Raw genomic sequence first — 27,717 nt, 5'->3', positions numbered from 1 at the left:
ATGTTGCTGCTACTCGCTCTGGTGAGTGTAGCTTTGGCTCATCCTTTTGAGGAGGACTTTAATGGGTAAGTCCATAATTCCTTACAAAGCAAGTTTGCTAGCTTTTGGACAAATTTCTGAAATTTAAGTTTCTATTCATTATTTTCACCACTTAGTAATCGGGTGTTCCGTGTCAGTGTACCTGATGAAGATCACATCAACTTAATTCAGGAGCTGGCCAACACCAAGCCGGTAAAGTGACAGTTCTCTGCTTTATACTAACTCTAAAGCCTGATCTAGTCTGATTCTACCAAAAAACAATGACATGAAATATTCCCTGCAGGATTTAGGAATAAAACTTGGAAATCATTTAATGCCACAATGCTTTCTTTTGCTGCTTAAATTAGATTGTCGCAAGCCCTGTAGTATTATAAATCCACACAACCTTTTAGAAGAGCTGACAGTGACAGTTAGATGAGTTGAATCTGTCTTGAAGGTCATAGAACATTTAACATGCAAGTCACTTCCCTTCCAAGACAAGGAGAAAAACAACCAATTTGGAAATGACTGAAAACCAGGCTTTTGTCCAACTTCAAATTCATTTCCGTAATCCATGTGTCATCTTTCCCTTTGATTTTCTTTTCATTCCTAATCACAGAATTTGAGTTTTCCTGACCTTGATTCTAGTTGCCTTAATGATATGACTTCAGGAAGAAAAGGAAGGCAAAGTGCACCAGTGATTTCCATATTCTTCTTTTGCTTAAAAAAATGATACTACTCAAAAAATATCCATGGGGTTAGAGTCTACATTTTTTTATTATGTGCATAATGTGGTAACAATCTACTTCTGAGTACAAATAGCACCGCCTGGGTCAATGCTGTTTATCCTTGAGTATATGAGCTACAATAGTCTCCTATCTCTTAGGTGTCAGTCTGCCCATCCGTCCATCCGTCTATCCATCCATCCTCTACCCACCCACCCATCCATCCATGTATCTATCCAGCCATCCATTCATCTATTTCTTTATCTATCTATCATCTACGTGTATTTCTGTTTTAGCTCTTAAGGTAGGCCTGGAGAAATGATGTAAAAGGCAAAAAGTGTCATAATCATAAAATGTGAAGTTTTCATTGAAAGAAAACAGAAAATCATCTACTCTAGCCTTTCTTTCAAATCTGAAATTTCCTTCTAGGAAGTAGCATCCCTGCTTGCTACCTTTGATTGGCAATTGCTTCTAGGGACAATGGGAACACTTTACAAACCACCCTGTTGGTTTTCTGTAACACACCAAGATGGAAGGTGCCTTTCTTCTAACCTTGACTCATTAGAAGCAACTGAGTCAAATACCACTTAGCTCTAAGGTTTGTCTTCTGTGCCGTTCTCTATTGTCTCTCCTTTTATTAGCTTATAGAGTTTGGAGCATTCTGCTCACATCTGAAGACAATTCAGTCTTCCCATTTCTTCTTGAAAATGTATCTTTCAGAACTGACAGTGGGTCTCCAGGAGCACCCTGATGGATGTATATGCTACAGGGCTATTGCTTGCCTTTGCTGCATAACAGACCCATTTTTTTCACACCTTAGGGATATTAGAACACACTCCACTTCTACTAAACTTGGGTACAATATAAATCATTGTGTTTTTTTTCTTCACACAAATCTTTGAAAAAGATTAGATCCTCTAAGACTGAAGTTACAGATGGTTGTGAACCACCATGTGGGTGCTAGGAATGAGACCCAGGTCCTCTGGAAGAGCATCCAGTTCTCTTCACCTCTGAGTCACCTCTCCAGCACCCCAAGCATGTCTTCTTGATTTGTGTTTTTCACGGATAAAGAAAATGTTGAGTAAGTGAGGTGTCCACATCAAGAGGCCTTCATTACAGTTCATTCAGTAAATACATATTTATTATTAGTCTCCAATGTACCACGTAGAACATTTAAAAATGAAAGTGACTCAGCAGCTTGCTGTCCATAGGATAAGTATGTTCAACGAGCTTATGTAATGGGGGTGTTATCTAGAGACAGCACTGTGTAGCTTTCTGACTTATGAAAAGGCGTATCAGGACAGACACTTCATCAAGATCATGCTTCCAAGATCAAGATTCTACCAGGCTAGTAGTTGCATCTTCCAATTATCAGATTAACTGGGCCTTCAAACCATGCTGCTTCCCAGGAATCACTCTTCTTTTTCTGATCATTCATGGTCCATTTGCTTCGAGTTGGCTCTGTAGCTTATTGGAATCAATGCCAGGTTCCAGGAGCTACCTCTTCTGCTTCATCTATTTCCCAAGGAACTCCTCCACTCCCCAGTGAACCCCTTTCTTCCTCAATACAGCAATGCTATCTGCCATATTGTTTTAATCATCTCAATTCTCCCATTTTATTGTGGTCTAAGATTCACCAGGCTTAGTTTCTGGACATACCACTTGAAGCTGGTCTTGTGCTCTCTCTGCACCTCACCATCCTCATTTGTGATGGTAGTAATAGTATCTCCCTAGAGGGCTGTTGTAAGAGTTCAAATAGGAATATAAGCATACCACTTGAAAAAAAAATAGGAGGAACCATGTAACTACTTGGTGGCTGTTATCATCGGATTGAGCTTTTGAATACAATTTCCATGACAGTATAATCACTTCTCTCATCTACCTTGAACCTCAGTGTTCTCTTTGGAAGTTGAAAAATCTTGGAAAAGGTGGAAGACAAAGGAGAGGTAAATAGGTCAGCTCTCCTGCAGCTGTGGCAGCACACTGTAGCTAAACACAGGAAGATGCATGCTTCTTCCTTATGTTTTTCTTTATTTCTAACATAAATTTTCAAAAGGTTTAAATCCTCTTTAGTGATCATGAGGGTGCAGTGTATTCTGGGTTGTAGCCTTCCTGATAAGATCATCAAAGGGGCATCTAGTCTTTTTACTTATCCTTGGCCAGTGTGTCCTTCCTCCCAGCTTTTGAACGTGTCCTTTCAAGAGCTGGATATATTGAAGGATCAGAGCCACACTGTGCTTCAGCACATTCTTGTCATCTGTAATTGCAGAGTGGGGGGTTTATTTTACCCCTTCACTCACACCATAATTGGCCTCCTCAATCAATACGTTTATAGTGACACTAACTCTCAGTCCTCTGAGTTTTCTTGGATTATCTTTCTGGAGTTTTAGGTATATTTTCTTATGTCTAATGTAAAATTATTATTATCTCTTTTATTGTTGACATATAAGAAAGTTCCTTCCTGCTCTCTAAATTAGGCCTAGAGTAGAAGTTGCTTTACTTTCAAACAAGAAAAAAATAAGTCCTCAAGATAAATGAGAGACCTACTAGGTGTTTGACTCCCAACAACTCACAGTGTGAAACAAATCTGTGCACATTTGTGAAAACTTTTACTTTTATCTGCCAAATTTACTTTCCAAAGAATCTGACAGGAAAGATAGGAACTCATGTAGCCCAGGCTCACCTTGAATATGCTATGTAGCAGAGGATGGCTTTGGACTTCTTATTTTCCTACTTTCACCTTCCAAGTACTAAAATTACAGGCATTTTCAGTCATGTATGGCTTCATGCAGTGCTAGAGACCAGATCCTGATCTTTGTGACTAGGCAAACACTGTACCAACTGAGCAACATACGCAGCTTGAATTTCCGATTGATACATTAGTTTATCTTGTCTTTGTGTTGGTACAGTACCATATTTTAATAAGGACTCAAGTTATACACCATCTGGCTGACAATTTTCACAAGATTACCTCTTAAAGATAGTTCCTTATAATCCAACAAATGTTCTATGTGGATTTCTGTCACTCAGTGCTCTATAATATAAAGTTATAATTTTAGTTTTATAAAACTGGCCCTTATAGCTCAATTTCTCACATTTTGTATCATACATTTCACCTCACTTCCCTATTTCTCATTTACAAGTCATTCTAATTCCTGAAATTCATCCTCTCTCCTTATGTTATTCTTTGAGGTTCTCATTTGTAACCACTTGGTGATTTGTAACTGCTGTGGGAATGCAGTGTTCCTCCTGTTTTCCTGGTTCCTAGGAAGCAATGGGTCGGTCTCCAGGATTGCAGCTCTGCATCACACTTACAGAGCTCCACATAGGTGGATGTTAACCACACCAATCTTCTCTATGTGAAAGGGAATGTTTTGTTCTGGTGTTTTGTTTTGTTTTGCAGGAGTAGGTATAAGATCAAGTCCGGAGCTTTCCTTATAGCAGACAAGCACTCTAACACTGTGCTGTATGTTTAGCCCGTCAAATTGAAAATGTTGAACAGCCTCAAATTAGGTCTTCAAGTTTTGTCAAACATTATAATAACCCCTCTTTTTAATCCCAGCACTAGGAAGGACGTAATATGGCTGGGCGGAGAAAGGAATATAAGTCATATGTGCTTCCCAAATACTGGTAGTAGAGGCATGAGATCCCAAGTGCTGGCATTAAAGGCATGTGACTCCCAAGTATTGGGATTAAAAAGCCACCACTGCCTGGGATCTATGTTTAGTCTAGTGGCTTGTTCTGTTCTCTGATCTTCAGGCAAATTTTATTAGGGTACACAATATATCACCACACCTCTTAAAGAATCCATCATTCTTACAACAGAAGTTCAAGGAAAGTTACACAGACACATCTAGTCTTTCAATATTTGGCAAAGCTAGGAAAATGAGTAAGAAGTGAGGAGGTCGGGAAAGGTAATTCATAGGTTCATAACAGAAAGAGAGGTATGTTAGAAACATTCTCAAACATATTATGCAGGCATTTGTTGCTCTGGGTGGAAAGTTAGCATCTTGATAAATACTCTTCTAGAAGAGACCCTGATTCAAGACTGAAAAAAAAAAAATAGCTCATTTGAAAGTGCAGTAAGCACCATGAAAACACAAGGGAGGGGTGATATGGAGACTGGAACACAGTCAATGCAGTGTTATTAAACCACTGTCACAAAGGATAACTGGAGCGTAACCCACAGGGAATCTCCAGGAAATGGTACAAACCACATACTTCAAAATTATCCCACCCATGAGATTAATGAGTTGGAAACCTAGACAGTTGTTTCCTAGGGTCATATGTTCAGTAAGTTCCTTGAGTTATTTCTGCAGCTTCCCATGTCCACCTGGAGCATATACTTGGCTTTTGCTGGTTCTGGAAAAAAGAGCCTCAAGAGAAGAGGCATAGCTCTTGAAAGAGGGGTCCTGAGCCACTGAACGGTCCCAGTAATTATGAGGGAGATGGGTACTGTCAATGTTGGCTACAGACACTTTGAGGACTCCAATGTTAAATCCCTGTGTCTGCAACTGAGATAATATTGGAAGGTCAGGAACACTAATTTAAACCTAATGTTCAAAAATGGACTTTCCCTTCTATCCTCATTGCTTTTCTCTTTATAGAGCTGGCTTTGTTACTACACTCAGCTTTCTCTGTGTTTGTTGGGGTCTACCTTTATACTGTCACCATTATCATTTTAGCTCCAGTCTGTATCCTCCTTACTTCAACTCTCTGTTACGCTGTTTAACCAATCCTCTCCTACCTACTGATACAGTATCGTGTCAACTGTCTATTATATCCATAATCACACCTTCTTCTGAGATCCCTCTTGTTGGAATCACATGTCCTTCTGCTGACCTGGCATCCATTATAGCCCCCACAGTGGCTTAGCATCCACTGGACTGGTACAGTGGTTTCAAGTTCAGCAGGGCCAGCTATACTTACTAGATTTTGTGCAAGTGCGCCAGAAACTTGGTTACCTTAAAACCTTGCCTCCTCAGTTTCTGGTGCACAGTCTCAAAATCTGCCCAGTTTTTCTTACAGTTTCCCCCAGAAATGGTCACAATTATCACCAGCACACATTTGTACCCTGAGCCTAGCTCACAAATGTCTAGATAACAAAGCAAGACCGAATGTCTGATTTATCTCAGACTTCTAGACTTCAATGTAAAGAAGAAATAAAAAAATATGTACAAGAAGCAGTAGAACCTATTTGACATTTTTCCATGAAAATGGATATTTGTGGTGATGTGTGTATAAATAAAAGCATTAGAATAATCAAATGTGTTAGTTACACGATTATTTCCTACTTAACTTTCTCTAAAGTTTCCCTCAAGAAGACAAAGGCCATCTTTGATTCACCCACTATTATGTCAGCAACCTGAAGCCCATTATGTAATAAGCCCCAATAACAGTTAATGAATAAGATGAGAATCTCAATATACTACTGGACACCCAAGTGTATTTTGTTTCTGGCCACACTGGAGAACACATCAGGAAGATGTTCTTGGGCTCATATTACTGTGACTTTCACAGAAATCAGTTCCAAGACTATGAAAATAAGTCTACTTAAGAAAAGGGAGGCACAATTTCTTTCTACTACCTTTTGTTCTATAGTGGATTCATTATCACTCATGAGCTTTATCCATTACCACAGAGATGGCTATCATAATATAATAAGCAAGTGCTCCATAAAATTGAAAAACAGAAAAGGACAGCCAGAGAATACTGTAATAAACTAGTATTATGAGAAATAATTATGTTCTTTATGCTTCTTGCTAATCAATGTTTTAATTTTTTATATATCTGTATATATTTGCGCGTGAGTATGTATATGTTTATGATAATGCAGTGTTTGTTAAGATATATGTGCACCTATGCTTGCTATTATATATATTTTTTTTCATCTGTGCACACAGAAGCCAGAGGAGGATGTCAGATATCTCATCTATCATTCTTTAACTTATTCCCTTGAGACAGAATTTTTCACTGAACCTGGAGAGAAGCTGGTAGCCAGCAAGTGATCTTCCTGTCTTTGCTCCTCTCTGCCCCTCACTAAACACTGGGTTGTTGGCACATGCAACCACACTCAGCTTGTTTTTGTAGCATGTGTTCTGGACATTTGAATTCATGTTTACGCAGCAAGCACTCTTACACATGAAACCATCTCCCCAGCCTTGTCGACATTTTTATTGACGTATAACTGGTTGGTTCTTATTAATTCAAAGGAGATATTTATAAGAGATTCCCTGAATGATTTAAGTTTTAAAATAATTGTATGGAGTAAAGCATTCATGTGATCTTAGATCCTAACTTGTCATTGAACTATAGATGTTTTTTTCATATCCCTATTTATTCAGATTGATTTTTGGAAACCAGATTCTGCTACACAAGTGAAACCTCTCACTACAGTTGACTTCCATGTTAGAGCAGAAGATGTTGACATTGTGGAGAACTTTCTGGAGCAGAATGAATTTCACTATGAGTAAGTTTATGCTTTATAGCTATCAGAATACTCTCCCCTTTTATTAAGCCTGTGAATAACCCAGGGAAGCTAAAATGAGGAGAAAGTTATGTTTTTCCTACATAAAGAGGTAATGGCAGAGCTGGCACAAGAACCCATAGATTAAGATTTAATGGCTTTTGCGTTCAGTTATTGCTCTAATGAAAATGTTTTTCAGTTTCAAACTAGCCAAATATATGACATACTACTGATTTTAAAATAATACAGAAAGTAAAGGCCAAGCCAAGGACACTGTTATCATCTGGGCATAGTTTTATTCTCAATTCCTCTCTCTGGATGGCCAACCACACCTCTTGTGGGCAGTGAAGGCTCTTCATGTTGTGGGGGCTCTTCACATTCCTATAGATTAAGTCTAGAGATAATATATCCTTTTTAAAGACCCTACCACTTGTATCAGGAGAAGTGAAGAAGGGTCAAAAAGAAAGGAACATAAACTCTAAATAAAAAGAATAGAGTTGGATAAACTGTTAGATACTCTCCCCAAATATTACATTGGTATGTCTACATCATTCCAGAATGCCCATCAAAGAAAAGAATGGTATTCATTGTTTGACAGTCCAAAACAGATATTAAGTGTCTGGGTTATTAGATACAGAAAAGGGTGACTAGGACTTTACATCCATTGGGAGAAGATAAACTTCAAGAGAAGGATTACAGCAGTGCAAAATAGTTATTAGAACAGATCACTGGGGATTGAGCAGAATGAATGAAATTTGTGGCTCAAGGAAGGGATGACCAATGAAATGAGACTTTGGTTGAGAACTGAAGAGTATGTAGGGGTTAGCCAGACAACCACATGGAAAAGCCATAATCTAGGTAGAGAACAGATGACATGCTTTAAGTTAAGAAAGAACATGCTAACTCAGGGGCATCTGCAGGAGAGAAGAGAAGAAATGATCCTGGGACAACACAGAGCACTTACTCCAGGGGTAGCTCAAGGAGGAACAAAAAGAACTCCTTGAGTCCCAGTCTAGGATGTTCAAATACCTATCCAGAAATCCCTGATGACACATGCAGATCTGCATTACGGTTTGAGAAAATATGATGTACACTATTTTAGCATAAAAAATTACTTCGTTGGGTTTTTTCCATCTTAAAAATGTAGGAAATAGTATCCATGTCAAGGAACATGTGAGAAGCCAAATATACAATTTGTGCTATCATCAGAAGTGGAATAAAAAACAAGGGAATGCCTTAGGGGAAAACAAATCAGAGCCTATCATTGCCTCTGCAACTTCCTGGCATGAGACCTTAAGATCTACTTAAGTTTCCCAAGCCTTAGTTTCCTAACCCACAGGATGAGGATGTAATGAGGAAAGATGACAGTGATAAGTGAACAACATGCTATTAATTTGCACTTATAATCTTACTACTATTGCAAGTTCTGCTCTGGTTTACTGTTTACAAAGAAGGAAAATGCACTTGCCTTTTTATTGACTTATTTATTTTAAAATTATGTGTGTGTGAGAGAGATTGAATGTTGCTAACTGCCTGTACTATCATTTTTTTCTATATATTGAAATTTTTTATAGGGCTGGAGAGATGACTCAGGAGTTAAAAACACTGGCTGTTCTTGCAGAAAACTGAGCATTTGATTTCGAGCTCCCAGATGGTGACTCACAACCATCTGTAACTCCAGTTCCAAGGAATACAGTGCCCTTTTCTGTCCTTCATGGGCATTACATGCACATGGTGCAAAGATATACGTGCAGGCAGGACACTCATACACACAAAATTAAAAAAAAAAAAAAAGAACTGTGCAGGCAAGTATCTTTGAATAACAACGGCCACATATTACTTTCCAGAATCTGCCAGAGGTGGGAGGAGTAAGACTACACCATGTCTCCCTTTCCTTTCCAGCTATAATGTTCTGTACTTTATTGAGAGTTACAGTGATCTAATTTACTTGCATGTTTTAAAAAATTAAATGGAAATTGAATAGCACTATCATAAAAAGTATATGAAAGTAGATAGTGTATATGTCTATGTATTTTAGAACCACAATGATGCCCTTTCTATATTAAGAGGCATTGTTTTAAGCTTTGGCAACAGTAGCTAATTATTTCTAGCAACATTTTGTGATACAGCTAAAGTAGTTCTTTGTTTTAAATCTTATAAAGCCAAAAGAAAGAAAGAAAGAAAGAAAGAAAGAAAGAAAGAAAGAAAGAAAGAAAGAAAGAAAGAAAGGAAACTACAAGGCTGCAAAGGGTCATTTGAAGTGAGCCCCAGGCTTCAAGCAGTCAGCATTATATTTCAATCTGATCAACAATATTCAGTTCTCAATTTAAGAACAAAGCTTTGGATATAAAGCTATAATTTACCTTTCTTTCTGCACAGACTTTTAAAATTTGCTCCATGATAATTCAAGATTGGACTAAAATTGCTAAATGATAAATGTCTTCCGAAGTTCTTTCCCAATGTGCAAAGGGATATTATTGTTATTGAGTATCATCTTTAATTTAAACATTTTTTATACTTTATTGTCTGGATTATTCATAAAAATGTTGACTAACATGGTGAGAATGCTAAAAGAATGTCTCTTTCTGCAACAAAACAAAAGCAGCAGCCTCTCATAGTTGCTAAGTATTCTCTCAGTCATTTGAACTTGAGGTGGGCTGTGTTAAAAGGATAGCTACATGTTTTGTCAACTTTGCTGCTATTTCTTCCACCCAACACTAATTGCTGACTGTCAGCAATGGCAATGATTATGGCTCTAAATAAGAGATGTCTATTGAAATTCTTAAGGCTATGAAGTGCAGAGGAACAATTAACTTAGGATATATTTTCCCTGGATACCCAGTAAGAAGCCATGTAACTTACATATTTTGTAGCACATCTTAGAATATAAAGAACTAGGGATACAGCTCAACTGTATGCTCACCCTGTATATGCAAGGCCCTGTGCTTAGTTAGGCCCAAGCACTAAGGAAATAAAAAGTTAAAGTATATATCACCTGCCATCTCTGCTGGATACTTTTTCCATTCCAAGAATTTCATCTGTATTTGGCAGGATTTGTTCTTTCTACTGGATGATACTGCAATAGAATTGTTTTCTAAAAGTTTTCTGTCAGTCAATTGTTTTTGGTTTTCAGATTTTTGTTTTTCTTTTCTTTTGTTTGTGTTTGACTACTTTTTCACTCTCAATTATCCCTGAAGATCATTTTTCCAATCCTTTTATAGCCAAAGGTTTAGTATTTCTGTTTTCTTAGTTTATAAAGGTTGTAAATAAAGTTTTTACTTTTTAAGGCAAGAAAAATGGGTTTCATTTCATCTCAGAATTGAAAAGGATATTGAGAATCCTCTAATCAAAAGCCCCATTCTCAAATCATAAAATTAAGGCCCAGGGAGTATGTGGTTTTTCTGCAGCTAATACATAAATTGAGCCAAACCATTGCTTTGACCTTTTTATTCCCAACTCATGATTTCTTCTACTTTCCCCTCAAATTTTTGCCCTTCTAGTTAAGATGTTGAATACAAAGAAAGCACTTATAATTGTAATCCCTCAAATGTCTTCATCCTCATCCCCAAGTGATGGAAAACAAGGAGTCAATTTGCCATAGCTAGCTTTGGAGATGGAGGAGGCAACCATGGCCAAGGAATTTAGGCAGCCTCCAGGAGCTGCAAAAGGCTCAGAGGGATCAGTTCTTTCCTAGGAGCTCCAGACAAGAACATACCCACATTGATATCTTTCTCTCAGCCCAGTGAGATCTGTGTGGGACTCTTGAACTCCATAATTATACATTGAAAGACCTATGCTGCTTTAAGCTACTAAAGTTTGGGATGAACCACAGAATACTAACTCACTAAGGAAGTTTTAATGACTATTCCAAGGAAAAATTCTTTGCTGAGATAAACTCTAAGATTTTCTGCTTTTCCTCTTTTAAATATTAAGAGAGTTAGGTTGTAAGAAAGAATTTACCAAGAACTCAAGTCATTTAGCATTAATTTATTGCATTTTCTACAAACAGAAACATACTCATACCCGAATTCACCACATGGGAGGTTCAGAGGGTGTCACTGATAGGTCCAGGGGACTAAAAGAAGACTTTTTATGTGTGTCTGCAATTCTCCAATGTCAGATAAAACCACTGGAAAGTTTAACTGTGAGTGACAGAAGTTTTGCAAACTGACCTTGTTCTGAAATATTCAGAGATCAAGGACATCGATGCTCAGATATTTTTCCCTTCCAAGCATACTTTCCACTCAAAGTAATAATGATAAATACACATGCACACACTTATACCACATACATGTGACCCTAATATAGGAATTTTCAACTGAATTTATAGGAATAGACAGGCCTCTTGGGTTCTACCTCTCCAGTTTTAGTATTGCCTTGCTATAGAACTGTTATTAGATTATCAGGTCAGCCAAACAGCAAAGAAAACATTAGTTCTTTTTTAAAAAAAATTTTTCATTTTACATACCCACTACAGTTCCCCTTTCTCCAGCTCCCTCCCACCTCCCCTCATTCCACCTCCCAGCCACTCTCAGGGAGTTGTTGACTCCCCATGGGGAGTCAACAAAGCCTAGCATAACAAGTTAAGGCAAGGCTAAGGCCCTCTCCCTGCATCAAGGCTGAGCAAGTTATCCCTCCATAGGGAATGCACTCTAAAAAGCCAGTTCACACACTATGATAAATCCTGGTCCCACTGCCAGGGTCACTACAAACTGCCCAAGCCACACAACTTTCATCCACATTCAGAGGGCCTAGTTCAGTCCCATGTAGATTCCCCAGCTGTCCATTCAAAGTCTGTGAGCTCCCACTAGCTCAGGTCAGCTGTCTCTATGGGTTTCCCCATCATGATCTTGAACCCCCTTACTCATATAATCTCTCTTCCCTCTCTTTGACTGGCCTCCAGAAGCTCAACCCAGTGCTTAGCTGTGAATCTCTCTATCTGCGCTTCCATTGGTTACTGGGTGAAGGTTCTATGATGACAATTAGGGTAGTCATTAATGATTACAAGGATAGGCCAGTTCAGGCACCCTCTCCACTCTTGCTAGGAATCTTAGTTGGGGTCATCCTTGTGGATTCCTGGGAATTTCCCTAGCATCAGGTTTCTCCCTATCCCCATAATTGCTATCTCTATCAAGATATCCCTTTCCTTGCTCTCCCTCTCTGTCCCTCCCCCAATTCAACCAATTCTAGTTCTTTAAAGCCAGTTTCTTTTTACCTAATAAATATTTAGTGCTGTTAATATTTTTGAATTTTCAACCAGTAAATTGTTTTCCTAAAATCCTGCAGACTGGCCCTCAGCGGCCAACTCTCACATTACATTGGTGGTAGTGAGTAGGTTTCTAAGACATGAAGCTTTCAGTGCTAAAATCAGAAAAATACTTGAGGTTTAAAAAATAAAATATAACTCAGAAATGTACTGTTGTGTGGATGCCCATGACCCTGAGGTAAATGTTTGGATATCAAAGAAAAACCATGTCTGTGTTTAGGGTCCCTAAAGTATGTGAAGTATGGGCCGTGTAAGATTCCATTATACTCCTGCTCTTCAGGGTCCTCGATGTCTCACTTCTTGTGATTGATAATAGGATCTCCCTTAGGTAGCTCAGCTTGAAGAGCCTCAATAAAAGTCAGAAGGCAATTGTGTGAGCTAGTGGGAGGCACTGCAGCTTGTACTAAAGCTGTGGCTCTCATCTTCATGTGTGATCCCTAGAAAGAATATGCTTATATTGAGAAACACCCACTTTGACTCATACAGGGTATTGATAAGCAACGTGAAAAATGTTCTGGAAGCCCAGTTTGATAGCCACACCCGTACAAGTGGACACAGTTACACCAAGTACAACAAATGGGAAACGGTATGGGGCATCCCTGATTCTGATAATTTTTCGGGGGCTTGGGGATTGAACCAACAATGTCACATTAATCCAAGAATTATTCCTTTTGGTAGATAGAGTCCTGGATTAAACAAGTTGCCAGTGAAAACCCAGACCTCATCTCTCAGAGCACCATTGGAACCACATTTGAAGGACGTAACATGTATCTCCTCAAGGTAACAATTTTTAAACATAACTTGAGTAGCTTAAATCAATGAATTCTGATTTCATTGGCATCTGTTTCATAGACATGCTTATCTGAAAGAAAAAAGAAAGAAAGGAAGGAAGGAAGAAAAAAGAACAAAAGAAAGAAGGAAGGAAAGAAAGAAAACTCTATAAAGTTTTCTATAGTTCAGATTCACTGGATTCTTTTATTCTATGTACATTTTTACATAATTACTTTTGATTGATTCAGAAGGAAAATCTAGTAAAATAAGAGAAGTCTTATAAATTTTACCACATCCCTGTATGAAATCTAACTGATGAGATTCTCCTCTCCCAGAAGTGGTTTCCAAGTTTGTTGGAGAGTCGCAAACTGTTGCTGGAAATCATCTGTCAGGCTATTCTCATTTATCAGACCACATTACGATGAATATCAACAACTTGTTTCCGTCATCTTCAGTGTTACTTTTGTTCTGGAATTCTAGTGGCAAAACGAAAAGATGAGAAATAAGTAGAGAGAAGAAATTTTTTTCATAAAATTAGCAACAATTATAATTACTTATAATTAGTCATCTGGTTGTCATAGTCACATCATCTAATAACAGTATCTGAGAATAAGTGTTACAGGAACATAGTTGAGCAGAGTAATCAAGCTTCTTGTGGCAATGTAGGCTTGATAAGCCTAATAATAATGCAAGCTCTCAGCTTAAACATGGTTATTGTTCAGAGACAAAAACACTTTCAGTGTTAGGATTCACCTATTGAGTCCAAAGGGAGTGGATGTTAACCCCTAATTGTCATGTGGTGAATCACATTTTTCCATTTCTTTTCATTCACAATAGGTTGGCAAAGCTAAACCAAATAAGCCTGCCATCTTCATTGATTGTGGTTTCCATGCAAGAGAGTGGATTTCTCCTGCATTCTGTCAGTGGTTTGTAAGAGAGGTAGGTCCACAGAATGATTTTTGACAGAAGAAATAGAAAGTAATAATTTCAATTAATTCCTTTATAGCCTAATAACATAAGAAAGTAAAATATATATAAACACACACAAGTGCCAAAATTCCCAGTTCCTATTGAGGAAAATTAGTTTTAACGTGTCAACAGACCTTTATAAGGTACACATTTTTAAGTTAGAAAAAGGGGTTTATTTCAGTTTCACTAAATTATACTTTTTCAACTGCCTTTGGTGGACTGGCTTACAGCTAAAACAGTGATTTGTCCTTAAAAAATTGATCAGTATGGATAAATCACCAACCTGACCATAAGCTAAAATGCTGAAGTTTTCAAATGTCCATTCATTCATATTGGTACAAATAGATACTTCATAAACAAAGAAGAAATAACCATTTATTACAAGAGAATTCCAACCAATATATGTACAAATAATGAACAAAATCACCTTTAGAATATCATAATAATAATGATTTTAGTAAACCCTCTGAAGGGTACAAAAATTAGTGCATAAAACTGTAAGGAGTTACATTAGGGAAATCTAGATAATGTGTGGGGACTCCCTGTACTATTTTTACAGCTCTTCTCTAAATCTAAAATCTTACATTGATATGATTTTAAAATATAAGAATTTATAATGTAAAACCTAATTTCTTTTGTTCAAAGGAATTCTAAATTAATTTGCAATGACTTATCCAAGAAAGCCCAGGGAAATGTTGAATTTAAATGTAGGCTGGCAACTAGGCAGAGAACCCTGCTTCTATTACCAAAGTTAACATGCACCTAGGTCATGTAAATTTTGACAGCATTATCTCTTCCATCCCATGAGATCCTATATTGTTATTCACATACAGGCTGTCCGTACGTATGGACAAGAGATCCGCATGACACAGCTTCTTGATGAGTTGGACTTTTATATTCTGCCTGTGGTCAACATTGATGGCTATGTCTACACCTGGACTAAGGTACATGAACTCTGAAGGATGTATGAAATTCACACCAGCTACTTCCTATGGTATTTGATGTAACTATAGAATCTAATTTCAGAGCCGAATGTGGAGAAAGACCCGCTCTACTAGGGCTGGAAGTTCCTGTGTGGGCGTGGACCCTAACAGAAATTTTAATGCTGGTTGGTGTGGTGAGTATTGTAGAAAGCATTAAAAAGCGTAAGAGGTGAAGTAGCATAAGAAAACAATAGGTCAATCTTCAAAACAAGAAAAACTACAAAGTTTTATGTTATCAAATTTTAACTTTCTCAATGCACAGAATATAGTTTATTGATTCATTTGATTAAAATGTTTGAAGCAAAGTTCTGTGTTGTATTCCCAGCTATGTTAAATTCTGGAAGTGCACAATTGTCATAATCTGACAATGTGTGAAATATATTCACAGAATCTAATCTGAGGACCATTTAGACACCAGTATTAAAAATAATCATTTAAAGAAAATTGTGATACAATTAAGTGATCATAGTAACAGGATTTTTTCATGAATATTATTAAAAAGTATCCCACTTTATTAATTTTATTTAATTAATTTATTAAATATTAATTAATGCTGTCTTGATTTCACTGTGTATACAAATATACAATATAGACCAAAGTATAGTCAGAACACAGGGATACTATTTGTCTTCATAAATATTTATGTTTAAGAAAGGATTATAGCAGAAAGATATTAGTGATTTCATATGTAATTTCTTATTATATCATCTTAAAAACATGTCATCCTAATATATGCATAGACAGACAGATAGATAGATGATAGACAGATAGATGGCAGACAGATAAGAAACCATGAAGAATTATTGTAAGGACTCCTGAGAAAATGCCTTATATTATTTAGCTTCCTAATTTGAAAACCGGAAACACCTAACATCTCCTATGAGAACTTCAGTAGGTGATCATTGACCACTAATAGGAACATACATTTCTACAGAAGTGGGAGCTTCTCGAAGTCCCTGCTCTGACACATACTGTGGACCAGCTGCAGAGTCTGAAAAGGAGACAAAGGCCCTGGCAGATTTCATCCGCAAGAACCTCTCCTCTATCAAGGCCTATTTCACAATTCACTCCTACTCCCAGATGATGCTCTACCCTTACTCCTATGACTATAAGCTGCCTGAGAACTACGAGGAATTGGTGAGTGGGTGCAATGGGAGGGAGACCATTTCAGTGTTGAAACTTTTTATTCTGATTCTGAAAAAGTTATCAGAACAATTTCTGGAAATTCTCTTACTAGTTTCAGGAGTAAAAATTGTGTGTGTGTGTGTGTGTGTGTGTGTGTGTGTGTGTGTGTGTGTGTGTTTGTGTATGTAGTATGTATGTGTCTATTATATATTAAGGAATTGAGTTGTCTGAATAAACTGAATGAAAGAAATGGAATTTTGATACAGGGAACAATCTCCTTTGAATGTGATTTATTTACTAATATTCAAAACAATAGTAGTTTCCTTTAGCTTTACCACAATAGTGATTGTGTTAGTTCCTTTTCTGTTGTTGTGATAATCTACCCAGACAAAAAGCAAGCTAAGGGAAAAGAGATTTATTTTGCCCTATGGTTTCAGAGGATATAAAGTCCATCGTGGCAGGGAAGGTTGGACAGAGCATAAGGCCCGTCTGGCAATCAGGAAGCAGAGAGGTCACGTTTCATCCACACGTGGAAAACAGAGAAAAGGAACAGAAGTAAGGCCAAGCTACACAACCACACACCCTGTCCCCAGTGAGATGTTTCACCCAGTAAGACTCTAACTCCTAAAGATCAGACAGTGCCACCAGCTGGAGACTGAGTGTTCAAACACATGAGCATATGGAGAACATTTCATTTTCAAACCATAGCACTGATGAAAGGATTATTTTAGTTGTATTGGAGATAATCAACAAAGTCCTTGATGGCACACCTCATTTTTGTCAGTGTCTATTTTGCCAAGTTGCTTGATCTAGATTTGACACAAACAGAACATGGCAGATGGTATTACAAAGTTGTAACATTTAGTAGATAACAGCTTGATCTATGAGGTCCTAAATTATTTGTTTCATTGTTTGATCAGATAAAACAGTAATAAATCATTCAGTAATCAAATAGTGTGATTTAGGCTTTCTAAATATAAGGAACAATTTTTAAAAGTTTAAGTATCTTTGACTCTAATATTAGCAGTATTGCTCAGTGATCAAAATATAATCACATGAGCAATTAACTATTATGAGTTCATAGAAGTCACATTAATAAGTATCACACATCAATGTACATATATTTTAAAGACATGTTTGAATCCTTCAAACAATACATATTTTTAAAATTTTTAAGATTCTAGCTATCAGAAATTGAGACCAATGTCCCAAAAGAGATACGATTTAGAGCATTTGAATTGGGGACACACACATGCACACACACAAATTAAAACAAAAGTATCTCTATAGATTATAAAATCCTACCAAAAATACATCTTCAGCAAAACAGTAAAAATGCAGGAATAATAAGAATACGTGGAGTGTAATTTGTGTTTAGTCATTCAATATAATTTAAAGGAAGAACATAATGTGGTCATAAATTTCCACTGGCTTCATAAAACATCCAGTCCTTCAGTGTAGACTTCCTAATAATGCTATTTATCATCAAATGGAGTTTTAAAGCTCATAAAATGATACTTGAATTTTCAAAATTCTGAAGGACAAGGAAGTATGAAACTAGGAGATATCTATGGTCAGAGGAAATTAAGAACTGTGACGCATAGTGGAAAATCCCTCCAGTCCTAGCCATATGGCTGCATTTGCCAGTTGTGCTAGCTGTATTCTGTTCAGGGAGTCTTTTCCTGTGCCAATGTGTTCGAGGCTATTCTCCACTTTTTCTTCTATCGGGTTCTTTGTGTCTGGTTTTATGTTGAGGTCTTTGATGCATTTGGAGTTAAGTTTTGTGCAGAGTGATAAGTATGGATTTGTTTGTATTTGTCTACATGCACCCATCCTGTTTGACAAGCACCATTTACTGAAGATGTTATCCTTTTCCCATGTGTATTTCTGGATTCTTTATTAAAGGAACAACAACAACTGGATGTTCATAGGTGTATGGATTTATATCTGGGTTTTCAATTCAATTCCACTGACCAATTTAAGACTCACACATTTCTATGCATTCTACTATGATATCCCATCAACTTTTTTGAGGAAATCCATGAGGAAAGTTTTGCATCCCACCTGCAATTGCCTCTGACCACGGCTATTACAAAGTATTTACTTAGATTGCCTGATAGCACTTACTTCTCAGGGTACAATCTTGGATCCTGAACCATTCTTTTGATGAGCATATATTCATTACCCAAGAGGAGAAATATGACAATAACTAGAAAAAATAGCAATCCTATGAAAAACTATTAAATGTGACCACAAATTAAAAAACATCTTCCATTCCATGGCATGTCACTCACTGCTTATTCATTAAATTTTTAATTAATAAGCTACAAAAGTAGAATCCTGTAAAGCTGAATGTGGTAGCACACACCTTTAATCCCAGCACTCAGGAGGCAGAAGCCAACAGATATATGAGTTCAAGGCCACCCTGGTCTACATAGCAAGTTTCAGGACAACCAGGTCTACATGAGACTTTGTCTCAAAATAAGTAAGTAAGTAAATTAATTAATTAATAAAAAGATACTGTCACCTTGCTTAAGCATGTGAGGACAATGTAAGGTCACATTTATAGATAAATGTAAAGGTTCAAAGGGAATAAATATTAATTAGAAGGTAGACAACTGCAGTGCTATGCTCATGCCCATCACTGCTGACACCGTGTCCCGGCTTAATGACTACAAAGCCATAATCCCACAGTCAAGAGGCCACTGACAACTAAGGTGAATGGAGGAGGGCAGAAAGTATCTATTTAAGGTATTTTCTCAGAGTCTATTTCAAAAACAAATAAACAAAAAACTACCCAAAAAGTTTTAAATGAAACCATAAAATGTCTTTTAACAAAGAAGCTTGTTACTGATCTACCATTACAAAGTTCCAGGAACTTCTTGGCTTGATAAAATTCTCCTCCTGGGCCAATAGTACATGACTTAACAGAAATTGCATTGAATGTACACCAAGTTTCCATGAATTAAGGCCCCTGCCATTTGAGAACTTAGGGTCTTACTGAAATTCAGAGGTATGAAACCATAAAGTACATAACCAGGAGTTTAATTGTGCGCAGTTGTAGGGATTCATGAGAGAGAAATAGCAACAAGTGTAATAGGTTTGATAAGAAAGGAGGTGTAGCAGTGGCAAATGCCTTTAATCCTAGCACTAAGGCAATAAAGACAGGCTGATTTCTGTGAATTCAAAGCCAGCCTGATCTACATAGTGAGTACTAAGACAGCCAGGGCTGAGTAGAAAATCCCTCTCCAAAAAGGAAGAAGGATGGGGAGAAGGAGGAAGAAGAGGAGGAAGAAAGAGGGAGATGTGATATTTATTCTGAGAGTTAAAGGATGGCCATGATTCAGATGGGCAGGGGAAGAATGGAGCATTGAAAGCATAGAATAAAACCAACAACAGTCAGATTAAAAAACAGGATTAAGGAGTCTTCTTGAGAGAAAAAGCTGGATGGTGAAGTTGGGCATCTTGTGAAAGACACTGGATATCAAAATAGAAGCCCGCATCACAGTGAGCCCTGGAGCTAGAGATGTGGTAAATACTAGCCAGATCTGTTACATGACTCCCCATTTATTTTGGATTTCCATAAAACCACTAATTTTTACTATAATCGTGTCTCAAATTCTACATGAGGTAGACTCATACTGGAGCAATGTCCCTAATTTTTTTGAAATTTACATTTAACTGGGATTCTATATTTTTGCTAAATCTATTAGTCCTGCTGGCAAGATGATATTTTTGGGAGCCAAGATGCTGAAGGCATATCTGTAATGTCATCAGCAGAGACACCTTCAAAACAAAATCTATGGCTTCCTTTTTAACTTTTCTCCTAAACTCTCATCAGCTATAACTGTATCTTTTACATCATTTCCAACTTATTTTGCGACCCATTCCTACCCAGAGAATACGTTTGGTAATGTTTGTGAGACATTTTGATTGACATACTATGGGAGTTTGCTGACATCTCATGGTAGAGGACAGACAATGCTGATAAACATATTTCAGTATACCAGGAAACCTACCTGCCCCCCCATACACACACACACACACACACACACACACACACACACACACACACACACAAAGAGAGAGAGAGAGAGAGAGAGAGAGAGAGAGAGAGAGAGAGAGAGAGAGAGAGAGAGTGATCCAGCAGAGTACCAGAAGAGCAGAGGTTGAGAAAATGCTCTAAACAAAGGTAAGAGCAGAGCCACATTTCTGTCCAAAGGCTCTTGGCTCTCATCGATTTTTTATCTTCCTCAAAAATAATGTATGGTGTTCTGCAAATCTCATTTGGCAAAAGTTACCCCTTTCCTGTGTTACACAGTATTTATTTTTAAAATGTATTTGGGAGAAACACTATGTCTCTCAAAACAAGAACTCTCTGGACTGCAAATTCAACTGACTCACACTTTGTGTTTTCCTTGAACATCAAAGAATGAGGAATAGGAAGCAGGTCAAATGAAGGACAACATTGCTTCATGTCCATGGCAGCATTCATTCCTCTATTCCAAATTGCTCCTGAGATCTGGGGAGGCAGCAGGCCAGCTTTCCTACACCAGTTGTTTCCTTGACTCCTGTCTTCACTGCTATCAGGATCCTCCTGTTACTCAGAATCAGGAATTTCCTAGTTCCAAATGCTTTCTCCTTGGTGCCTGCTGGAAGCTTAAGATCTCATTGGGCACCAAAATTATAAAAGTATCATTTCCTATTGGTCCCTTGGTATAAGTTAAGATTATCACAGGACAGAAGGAAGGAAACCAAAGTCAGAGATAATTTGAGGTTCTTGTTATCACGTGTTTACCGACAAGGACAGTTAAACTCTGGTCAAGTTAAATTTCTTAGAATTATTTCATATCTCAGGCTTGGTTGGGAGCTCTTGTTATTCTACACTGTAATAAGGGACTCTGGACAATTAGCCTAACTCTGGCAGTGTGCAGGGGATTGGAGTGAGAGTCATGTGCAGGGGCATACATACACACACACACACACACACACACACACACACACACATACACACACACACACACACACACACACACACACACACACATACACATATGGCAAGGAGTTACCTGACACTGTGGCAAATGCTAGAATCACACTTCCGGCCAAAGTTCTCAACAGGCGCTGGTTGTTCAGCTCATTTGGAACATTCCCACTGAGTGTACTGCTATACATGGCATTCCGTTCTGCTGAAAAATTCTGTGGTGGTATAATGTGAACAGATGATATTGGAAAGATAAAGAGTAATATTGGTGAAATTATTTGGACTTTCCAAAAGAAAATACCTGTACTGAGTGCAGAGAATTTTGACAAGTTAATTGGGATTTAAAATACAATATTTTAGCTGATTAATGTCTATTCTGACTTTTTTCTGTCTCTTGGCTTTAAATAGGATCAGAGAAAGAGTTCATAGACTTCTTCCTTTGTGGTAAATGTCAGTATCTAAATATGACAGTCCATCCACCATAAATACACAGTGTTACTGCCCACTCCCATGCCATCCTTAATCTCTGCTCAGGAGGTCACAAGCCAACTTGAAAAGCTCAGCACTATGTTCCCTATCTGGATCTGGCCCATTTGTAATGACTCTGAACCCCAGAACAGGATTCACTCACCCAAACTTTACTGAGTGGCCTGCTGAGGATAGAGATGAATACCCTAATCAAGGTATGACAGTTTAAGTTCAAGGTCAATCTGAGCTATATAGAAAAAGAACAAAAAACAAAAGTTAAAAAGAAAAATAAAAAAGACTAGCCACAAATCCTGCAGAGAACTAATAATGATGCCAGAACAACTGATTTCAATAGCCCGGAGGAGCTCTGATAGATGGGGGCTGCTGCAAAAGAGAGACCACTGCAATTAAAAAGAATGGAGGGCAAATTCACAGAGAAGATAACATAAAAGTAAACCTGAGAGATGATAGAAATTCTCTGTCTAAGCAAAGAGGGGGAAGAGCATTCCAGTGAAGGAAGAAGAATACCTAAAGTCAGCGTAAAATGAGGAAGTGGAAGGGTGCAGGGGCCATTTAGGAAATCCTACCTCAGAAAAACATGAGATGAGATTTGAGACTGGATGGGGTCACAATGAGCCTTTCTGCCAAAAGAAGAAGTTGAAGCCACTGGAGACACATGATGTGGTAACCCTAAAAGTGGTTACCAGGAGATAAACGTCCATATGAGAAAGCAGCTGAGGACAGGGACAGCAGAGGCTGAGGCACAAGCTAAATGTTCCTTTAATAGTGACAGCAATAAAAGAACAGCCCTTTGAAGCTAATGTCAGTCTCAGACAGAGGAATTGACTCCAAAGTCATATTTTCTAAGCAATCACTGTGTGCTCAGCTGCTAATACTCCAGCCCTAATTCATACCATCCTGTAATGACTCAATGTTGGCTTTCTACCTACCACATGTCGAGTCATGGTTGTTTTGTTTGCCTTTTTGGGTATGTTTTGTTCCTATGCAATGACATCAACAACCTTTGTCATAGCATAAAGATTTTCTGGCCTTTGCTTCACATTGGGGAAGATATCCTTTCACAAGACTTACTTACGAATTCCAGTATTACTAAGCTGGAAAAATTGAAACGGTCATTGAAAAAGTATAAAATACTAACCCAAATGTGGCATAAATGTCTTTAAAAAAAAAAAAAAAAAAAACAAGGGTACAGGGGTTGTGTTTATTTGGCATGGTTACTTTCATTTATTCATTTCCTGATGATTCTTCTACAGAATGCGCTGGTGAAAGGTGCGGCCAAGGAGCTTGCCACTCTGCATGGCACCAAGTACACGTACGGCCCAGGAGCGACAACAATCTGTGAGTCTTGGCTTCAGAACTATGCAAAAAAAACACATGCTTCCCACTACCTTTTTTTTCTCACCATTTAAGATGTATAACTTTACCACATAGTGATTTTTAAATGAAATATATGTTTTTCTACTAAACAGATATATAAAGAAACAAATATTCTTTGCAAACAACAGTAACATCTGCTTTCTGCATGCATCTCTTGGGCATCTACTGTGTGCCAAGCTTTCAGTAGGTGCTAAAATAAAAATAAAGGAAGGATGCAGAGGAGGGAAGCAGGAAAGATAAGAGGGAATAGGTAGACCAAAGAAATCTTTGTGGAAGTCACCACAGCAAGCATGGAAAGACACAGGTGCTAAGAGGTGCTACATTAGGATTACAAAGTAAGAACACACCCAACCCAAGTGCCCTGAATGCTGAGGATCTTATTCCTAAAGTGGTAACTAAGATGTTTAGCTGAAGAATCTTTACAGGATAAAAACACAGTATGGAGTAATTGTGGGTAAGAAGGAGGGTTTCTTGAGGAATAAGCCACTCTTGAGAGGAACCCAATTCCTTCATGTGTGCAAATAAGTAACAGAGAGAGAGAGAGAGAGAGAGAGAGAGAGAGAGAGAGAGAGAGAGAGAGAGAAAGAGAGAGAGAGAGAGATGAAGAGAGAGATGAATACAGTGGAATTTTATTTAACCATAAAGAAAAACTAAATCAATTTTGAAGAAAAAAATGGGTGAAACTAGAAAATGTTATACGGAGTAGGCTCACCCAGACTAGAAAGACAAAGGCCACATGTTCTCACTCATATGCAGATCTTGGCTTTACATATGTGTATATTTGTTCCAGAGCCAGTGTATATAAATGCCAGAGAACTAGAGAAGGGGACAAGAGGGTGAGGTAGGGAAGAGGTCTTAAAGGAGAAAAGAAAGGAGGGACTAGAACACATATGATATGAGAATGAAACTGCTCTTACAAAGAACCCAGGTTCACTTCCCAGTACTCACATGGTTGAGTCATAACCCCCTGTAATTCTAGTTCCAAGAGATTCAATACCATCTTCTACACACACACACACACACACACACACACACACACACACACACACACACAGCAAAACAGAAGAAAAACAAAACAGAAAGAGGTGGGTGGGTTGAGCTGGAACGCAGCATTGTGGTCACTGCAGAGTTTAAAATTATCTTAAAAGGCACATTCTGCAGAACCAGTTTTCAGTTTCTATTTCTACTTTCCTCTACCTTCCAATGATTTCTTTTTGCCCAAGTTCTGAAAGGATTCGAAATAGACACAAGGAAAAAAGACTCAGCCTTGTCATCAAAAGGCCTCCACTGCAGCTGAGGAGGCTCCAGCCTAAGCTGGTTTGGTGAGGCTGAGGATGGAATAGAGGTTTCTGTGGCCTCACTTTGTAAGGCGTCTTTTTAAGGTAGTTCTGACAGAAATGACTCACTTGTGCACCTGTTTTTAACCATGGGTTTATTCAGATGAGTTAAATTAGCTTTATCTTGCCACCATGTGCAAGCCAATAAGAGGTAGAGACAATGTCTCTCCTCTGTCCCAGCATCTCTAAAGATGAGCACATGGCCTTGCAGCTCAGTGAGAGATATTCAGTTCTTGATTTAAATCAATGAACAATAATAAACAAATATATTAGTAACAACAAAATTATAATTTAGTGAATTAACTAAATGAATAACTGTGCCAGGCCAGTTGTCAGACACCAAAGATAAAAAGCAAAAACCTAGGGGTAGGAGTAGCATGGCTCAGTGTTAAAGGCCTTGCCTAACATGAAAAAGGCCCCAGGTTCAATCTCTAGCAGTGAAAGAGAAGAGGGGAACCCTTGCCCTCATGTTGTCAAGTTTAATAATTCTGAGGTTTCTACAAACTTGGGTACTGTTCTCCTACTACTCAGCTTTCCTTGCTTTCCTGGGAGACATCCGTTCTTTAATGAGTTATTCATAGCGCACTCTCCAACCACATGTAATTGCACTGAGAATTTCATATCACTAAAAATACTTTCTGACATCATTCTCACAAAATAATTCTGGGACAAAATTATATTGATTTTTTTGAAATACTTTGTTTTTCTGTTGAGTAGATGGTTAGCCTATCCATAATATTTTTCACAGTGAAGAATTTGTAGTTAAAGAGAGAAGCTGATTTATTTTCCCCTACTGTTTTCTCATTTCAGATCCTGCTGCTGGGGGCTCAGATGACTGGGCTTATGACCAAGGAATCAAATATTCCTTCACTTTTGAACTCCGGGATACAGGCATCTATGGCTTTCTCCTTCCTGAGTCTCAGATCCGCCAAACCTGTGAGGAGACAATGCTTGCAGTCAAGTACATAGCCAATTATGTCCTAGAACATCTCTATTAGTGAAGATCACAACGCACCTTATTTCAAAATGCTCACTGTTCATTTCTTGTCTGTCTTGACTTTTGTTTGTTTGGAGGCTTTGCAGATTCTAATCTTTCTTTCATTTTCTGCATGTATTGACATACTTGGACCTCCAGAACTCATCCTAATAAAATCATTTTACTGGAAAACAGAGGATTGCCTATTTGAGATGGAGGGTGACTGAACAATGAGCAAGCCATCTGTGTGTTGGTGCTGGAGTGATCAGCTATGGAGAAGCTAGTCCTTGAGGAGCTGCCTACACTGGCAGAGAACCTGGGTTATAATGGGAAGCTTATAATTAAGAAGAAATACAGAGGGAAGTGGGAGATTGTAAAACTTAGTACAGTTGGAAAGGTGACATCTTGGCTTAAGTTTTATCTCAGCTCATTCAAGTGACATAATGAAATACCTAGAGTATGCCATGAGTTTTACTAAGCAATTGAAGATGAAACAATGAAAGAGAATGATTACACATCTTCCTATTCTATATATATGGGCCATTAGACAAGACAGACATTGAACAAGTAATCAACTAAAATAATTAGTTATTTTAATTGATAAAATAAAAACTAATAAAGATAATTAGTTATTTGATATACCAAATATATAAGTCTAGACTGCTCAAAAAGAACATAAGATGTGTATATCCTGCTGTGGGTAAAAGGCTTTGAAGACATGTTATAATATGGGTAAATGAGTCACAATAAGCTGTACAAAGTGACAAACAACTTCCTGTGATCATTCTAAAGGTAATGGAAGAAAGTTAGTGAGTAAGGAATTGGGAGAGTTGATGGAGAAGGCACAGGTAGGCTTGGGAAGGAAGAGAAGAACCACATCACACAAAGTCAAGACCCCTGTGTAAACTTGAGGCATTGGTCTTAGAACCATGGGAAACCATGGAAGAGGTTTTGAATGACATTGCCAGCAGATTGAAAAGAAGACAAGACATGGTGGCCAGACCAGCTGGGCCAATAAAAGAGTCAAAAGCCCCTCTGTGATTTACATATCACACATGAATTGATATTTTTCTGGAATTAGGAGAAAGAGAGCTAATATATCATGCCAAGTTCAATTTTTAAAGTAGAATAATATGTACCTAATTTGTAATTTGGGAGTGTCTTATAGAAAAAACATGTAGTGTCAAGAAAATATGCTTCCATATTCAATATAATATGAGCATAATACATTAAAAATTAGCAATGTTCTAATAAAAAAATCATTTAAAAGTCACAGCCATCTGGGGTCAGGGAGAAGCTATCAAGCCAAAGACTGACTAATGCCCTGATTTCCCACATGTGTGTGTGTGCGTATGTATGTATGTATGCATGTATGTATATAATATATATGTTATATATGTTCCCATGGATGTGTATATGTAGCTCTCGCCCATCTTTTTCAGTGGAAAAACAGAGAATTTTTTACTGGAAAACAGAGGATTGCCTGTTTGAGATGGAGGGTGACTGAACAATGAGCAAGCCATCTGTGTGTTGGTGCTGGAGTGATCAGCTATGGAGAAGCTAGTCCTTGAGGAGCTGCCTACACTGGCAGAAAACCTGGGTTATAATGGGAAGCTTATGATTAAGAAGAAATACAGAGGAAAGTGGGAGATTGTAAAACTTAGTACAGTTGGAAAGGTGACATCTTGGCTTAAGTTTTATCTCAGCTCATTCAAGTGACATAATGAAATACCTAGAGTATGCCAGAGCTATATATAAATTATAAATTAAATTATAAATCTATAAATTCCAGAGCTAATTCAACTGTTGTTAAAAGTGAAATTCTGATGAAATGGTATGTAATTACTGTTCCACAGGCCACTCTCTTACCTTTCCTCTGGCCAGTAATACCGATGCCTAACTAAGGAATGCAGCAAACAAACTATGCAAATCATGAAGATAAATAAGAACACTCCAAAGTCGTAAACTGAACGCTTTTTGAAATGTCAAGGAATACATGTGGACTTTTCTAAAATTTGGAGAGATAATTTAAGGATAGTAAGGAATAGGAAAGCAAACATGCAAATATTATCAGGAGTTTGAGTATTTGAGCTTTTCAACACTCAGGCCATTTTTGCTATAATTTTCTATCTAATGAAAACTAACAGGTAGTTGGCTAAGAGTTCTGTGCATTTAAGATATATCAAGAAAAACAAAAAAGCAGAAGTCTGATTCACTCCTTCCCAATATAT

The 27,717-nt window shown here is 37.7% G+C and overlaps 1 protein-coding gene across 1 annotated transcript; it reads left to right on the top strand.

The window, feature by feature from the left end:
• On the top strand, window positions 1–25,530 carry Cpb1 (carboxypeptidase B1). The gene is made up of 11 exons (XM_059264680.1): window positions 1–65; window positions 156–231; window positions 7,088–7,212; window positions 12,962–13,061; window positions 13,154–13,255; window positions 14,084–14,185; window positions 15,049–15,159; window positions 15,242–15,332; window positions 16,133–16,335; window positions 23,050–23,134; window positions 25,321–25,530. Exons 1-11 carry the CDS (start codon window positions 1–3, stop codon window positions 25,506–25,508), a joined length of 1,248 nt encoding a protein of 415 aa, XP_059120663.1. The 3' UTR covers window positions 25,509–25,530.
• Window positions 25,531–27,717: the final 2,187 nt, after the last annotated feature.

Source organism: Peromyscus eremicus, chromosome 6 (genome assembly GCF_949786415.1).
Source record: "Peromyscus eremicus chromosome 6, PerEre_H2_v1, whole genome shotgun sequence".
In the NCBI taxonomy this organism is placed as follows: Eukaryota; Metazoa; Chordata; class Mammalia; order Rodentia; family Cricetidae; genus Peromyscus; species Peromyscus eremicus.
This window is presented reverse-complemented; position numbering and strand designations above follow the sequence as displayed.